Below are 4197 nucleotides of genomic sequence, written 5' to 3'. Positions count from 1 at the left end.
TGTGTAATTATCGTGTTGGGGTTAGTTTACAGTATACAGGTCAACTGTTCCCCCGAGGCATTACCTGCCATGATGCCATGTTCCTTGCCTGCCTTTATCGTGCTCTTTACACTGCAAGTCTGCGAGCTTGTGGGGTTAACCAGTAGGTTTAGCAAGGACGTGGCTCATAACTTCTTTTAATCCTTTTGATGGTTCCTAGTCTTCTATGTGATAGACCTAAAGAAAGTGAGAGAATCATTGAGCGCAAGATTATAGTCTCATAGACCACTGCATAATCAGCATACAAGCACTGTACTTGTGCTTCTTGGTAAATTATATTATCTGTTTTTGAAGCAAGGTTCGAGCAATTATTCTGTACAAAAGCTATAGCATTGTCAGATTCTTCAGGTATGTCACACATATCTTCAGATCAGATTGACTGATGGACCACTCAAACCGGCTCTTCTTTCGAATCACCAAGAACTGATAGCACATCATACACAGAGGAAACATGGCAAAAATGAAGCCAAAAAAAATAGAAGCAAGACAATACGCAGATATGCTAAAACCTGCACTTGATTGATTCTAACACTATGTACATCACTATGGCACAGTGTGTTTATGATCAGTGATCACCCCAGATGGCAGCAGAGTGGGGTGGATCAAGAACACATCCTGGGGAGCGACCTGGCGGTGCGGCTGGCGGCCCTCCTGGCCTTCATCTTGGTCATCTGCGTCTTCATCCGGCTGCACACCTTCTCCAGCTCCATCACACGCCAGTGCATCCCGTCCAGGAGCGACCGCAGGTTCTGGTTCTCCAGCGTCAGGTCCAGCCGCCCCGCGTACAGGATCACCTGCCCGTCGTTCTCGCCGCCGCCGCGGCCGCCGTCGTCGTAGCAGGTCTCGCGGCGCTTCACGGTGGACGGGGGAGGGGACGGCGCCACCGGCTTCAGCTCGGACGGGTCGCGCAGGACCAGACTCTTGAGCACCGTGTGCTGCGACGCCAGCGCCTGCACCGCCGCCCTCGTCGGGAACCCGCCGTTCCTCGCCAGGTGCTTGCAGCACTCCGGCGACAGCTTCTCGTAGCTCAGGCCCCTGCAGATCTTCATTTTCTCTTCCTCCGTCAGGCGACCGTGGACCTGCCACCATGAACAGCACTCAACATTTAATTCAGCTCCGGATTAACAAGTCAATTGGCGATTGGTAAACTTTTCATTTTTCCTGACCAGCCAATTGGTTCAGAGAACATTCATAAGGCCTGAATTTTTAACTGCATCGCATCATCCATAGGATTCAGAGGGGGGCACTGACATGCTCGCCATTAATGCGATGTATAATTGTTCTCTAAAAGAAGTTAATGCGGAGTAATGCGAAATGCTGTCGAAATTAGGACGTTGTCGGAAGGGAATGTACTCCACTACCATACCTGGAAATAGACGTCGATGGCGCGATACAGCGCGTCGTGGCAGTCCCTCGCCGGAGCTGGCAGCGCGGTGGCGAGCTCGAGGAACTTGGCCGGGCGCAGAGACGGGTCCGGGGCGACCTCGGCCAGGTAGAGGTCGATGAGCCTGCCCACCTTCTTCAGCCTCGCCGGCTCGTCGGGGGCGCTGCCGCGGAGGAAGGCCTCCAAGAACCTGAGCACCAGGCTCACGTCGTACAGGCTGCCCGTACCCGCCGGCGCCGGGACGAGGAGGTTGTCTAGCGTGGCGTGGTCCAGCTTGCGGCCAATCATGGCGACGAGCCGTTGCTGGCACGCGTCGGTCAGCTTCAGCGGCGCGGCGATCCGGAGGATGCCGAAGAGGCCCTTGCAGGAGACCGCGCTCCGGTCGAGGCCGGACATGACGGTGACCGACGCCTCCAGCATCTCCTTCTTGTCCTCGGCGCTCGCGCCGGCGATGCGGCACTTGAGGTAGTAGAAGAGGAACCGGGCGACGACGCGGTGGTCGGTGCCCCTGGCCAGGAGTGCCGCGGCGACGCGCTCCACCGTGCCGGGGCGGAGCGACACGAGGTCGTCGAACCACCAGGTGCGGCTGATGCAGGACCCCCGCAGGCTGAGGCTGCTGCTCTTGGTGTCGCAAGAGAACCGGAACGCCGAGCTCTCCGGCGAGGAGCTCGTCGGCGTGGCGTCCCCGGCAGGCGGGGGCACCGTCATGTGGCACACCAGCGCGGCCACGGCCGCGTCGAATGCGCCGGTGGTGTCGGCGAGAGGGAGCAGGCGCTGGCACTGCTTCACGGCGTCCACGACGGTGTGCCACGGCCAGTGCGGCATCTCCTCGAGCGCCTTCTCCGTCATCCTCACCAGGCTCGGCGCGGCCGTGGACGCCGCCTCGGGCGCGTCCGCCGCCATATCCAAGAACTCCGCCGCGCAGCGGAGCACGCAAGCGTTGGCCGCGGTCACCGCGCCGCCGCAGCCGCTTTCGGCGTCGGCGTAACACCACCTCGCGACGAGCTCGAACGCCTCGGCGCCACCGGGGAAGCCGTGCAGTGCAACCCTCGGAGGCCGCTTCGCGGACTCTGCGCCGGCGACCACCAACCTCCTGATCCTACCGCAGAACCGCGCAAGGATGTCCTGCAATTTATATTCAGGAACGCGAACAGCGATTCAGAACAAGAAACGTCAGCACATTAAAGAATCGCACAGCCGCGAGAATGCGAAGCTCCACCCACTTGCAAGAATCCAAATCAACACCGCCACCGGACGGAAAAGAAGATCAGGTCTTTCTCTTTGCGGGGAAGAATGAAGTAAGGTTTTTCAAGGGGTGGAGAAGCTAGCAGTCGCCACCAAACGGGCATTAAACCTCGCATAGAAAAGGGCGAAGAAGATGAGCTGTAGCTGTTATCCCATTTACGCCAGCAGTGGAGGAATGAGGCGGGAGGAGGACGACGATGCACATTAGCAGGTGCGGGATATGCGCGTACAGTTACGCCATTAATAGGAGGGGCAAGGACCAGGCAGGCATGGCGAGCTCATTGATGACAGTGATGGGGAAACGGACGCAGCTTCACTGTGCTCTGCAGTTGGGCACTCAGGAACTGCGCTTAAATGGAAGGTTGCGACGTGCTCGCCTGCTCGGCTCCTCTGAATGAAGCGGTAAAATTTCAGACGCGCTGAGGGAAAAAGTTGCAGGGTTAATCCGAGTGATACATAAATGATGTGGGAGCAGAGTTGCCGGTGAGGATAATGAGTGGAATCAAGAAGACTCCATTGGCGTGTGACAAACAACCCATCTACTAACAGAAGTCAGGCTAGAGCTCAGCAGCAAAATTACAGCAAGAAGCAGCGACGAAGAGACAGACAAGGCAAGGATTTTCAGGCCATGCAGGAGGGGAAACGATCAGGAACTAGCAGTCGGAGGCGGGCATGGAACCACCGGGATGTGACACGCCGCACGCGGCCCGAAGGCCTGCGGCGGGGTAGAAATCAAGGGGAAAACCGCTGGAGCCCTGGGGGTGGAAGAGGCCGAATTGGGGAAGAGGATGCCAAGGTGACGCCAAAAAAATCTGGGGACTATCTGAAACGATTTTCAGACAGAGGAAGCTACAAAGAGGTGGAATCGAAACAGGCTCGGCTCCAGCGGGATCCGGCAAGCTTCGCTCATCCCCAAGAACTGGGCGTCCGCTAGAAACAAGCGGCTAGGCAACAGTGGGCGCACAAAAGAGAGGGAGGGTCGCTAGGCTGTGGACAGCAAGCTGCCAATCTAGGAAAGAATACAACAACAAAAACGTCGACATCATCATTCATCACCGTCCATGGAAGAAGGAACATTACTACAGCGAAGCGGAGCAAGAAGGGATCCTGATCCATGGAGGAGACGAGGAATCAAGAAGAGGAGGAGACGGGGGAGAGGAAAGGCGGGCAGTACCTTGTCAACAACGAGCATTTGAGCTTTAAAGCAACATGGCGGCGATGGAGGGAAAAAGGCTGCGATGATGGGGATGGAAGGATGCAAAGGTGGGGGTGTGGATGATGCGGCACCCACGCAGAAAGCCCAAGCCGCCAAACGGCTAGACGCCCAAGCGCACCTGCTCAGAGCAGTCAATGGCTGGCCTGGCTCCGAGGGGCCAGGCGAAGTTGGTGGATCCTGAGCTAGCTGCTCGCGCCCTGACACCCTCGCCCTGCCGTGCTGCGACTGCGAGTGGAGTTTTTGCAGCGGAGCTTTGGGGAATATGTAAAGGCTGGATTGGCTGGTTCCTGATTTTTTTTCCTCTCCTCCCCTT

At 57.4% G+C, this 4197-nt stretch overlaps 1 protein-coding gene across 2 annotated transcripts; it reads right to left on the bottom strand.

Moving 5' to 3' along the window:
• Window positions 1-347: 347 nt before the first annotated feature.
• On the bottom strand, window positions 348-4197 carry LOC120690665 (BTB/POZ domain-containing protein At3g22104-like). 2 transcript variants are annotated; one of them, XM_039973408.1, is made up of 3 exons: window positions 3843-4197; window positions 1406-2548; window positions 348-1118 (listed from the first exon to the last, which is right to left on the bottom strand). In XM_039973408.1, exons 1-3 carry the CDS (start codon window positions 3858-3860, stop codon window positions 642-644), a joined length of 1638 nt encoding a protein of 545 aa, XP_039829342.1. In that variant the 5' UTR covers window positions 3861-4197; the 3' UTR covers window positions 348-641. The 2 variants fall into 2 exon arrangements, with proteins under 2 accessions (XP_039829342.1, XP_039829348.1); XM_039973414.1 differs by lacking the exon at window positions 3843-4197 and adding an exon at window positions 2647-3836 and having other exon boundaries at window positions 354-1118.

Source organism: Panicum virgatum, chromosome 2K (assembly GCF_016808335.1).
Source record: "Panicum virgatum strain AP13 chromosome 2K, P.virgatum_v5, whole genome shotgun sequence".
In the NCBI taxonomy this organism is placed as follows: Eukaryota; Viridiplantae; Streptophyta; class Magnoliopsida; order Poales; family Poaceae; genus Panicum; species Panicum virgatum.
The sequence above is the reverse complement of the archived record's forward strand: the minus strand, read 5'-3'. Positions and strand labels throughout refer to the sequence as shown.

Bases quoted from the DNA above. Each gene is read 5' to 3' on its own strand.
- LOC120690665 (XM_039973408.1), bottom strand. The intron at 1,119-1,405 runs GTATGGTAGTGG...TCATGGTGGCAG, and splicing joins CCATCGACGTCTATTTCCAG to GTCCACGGTCGCCTGACGGA.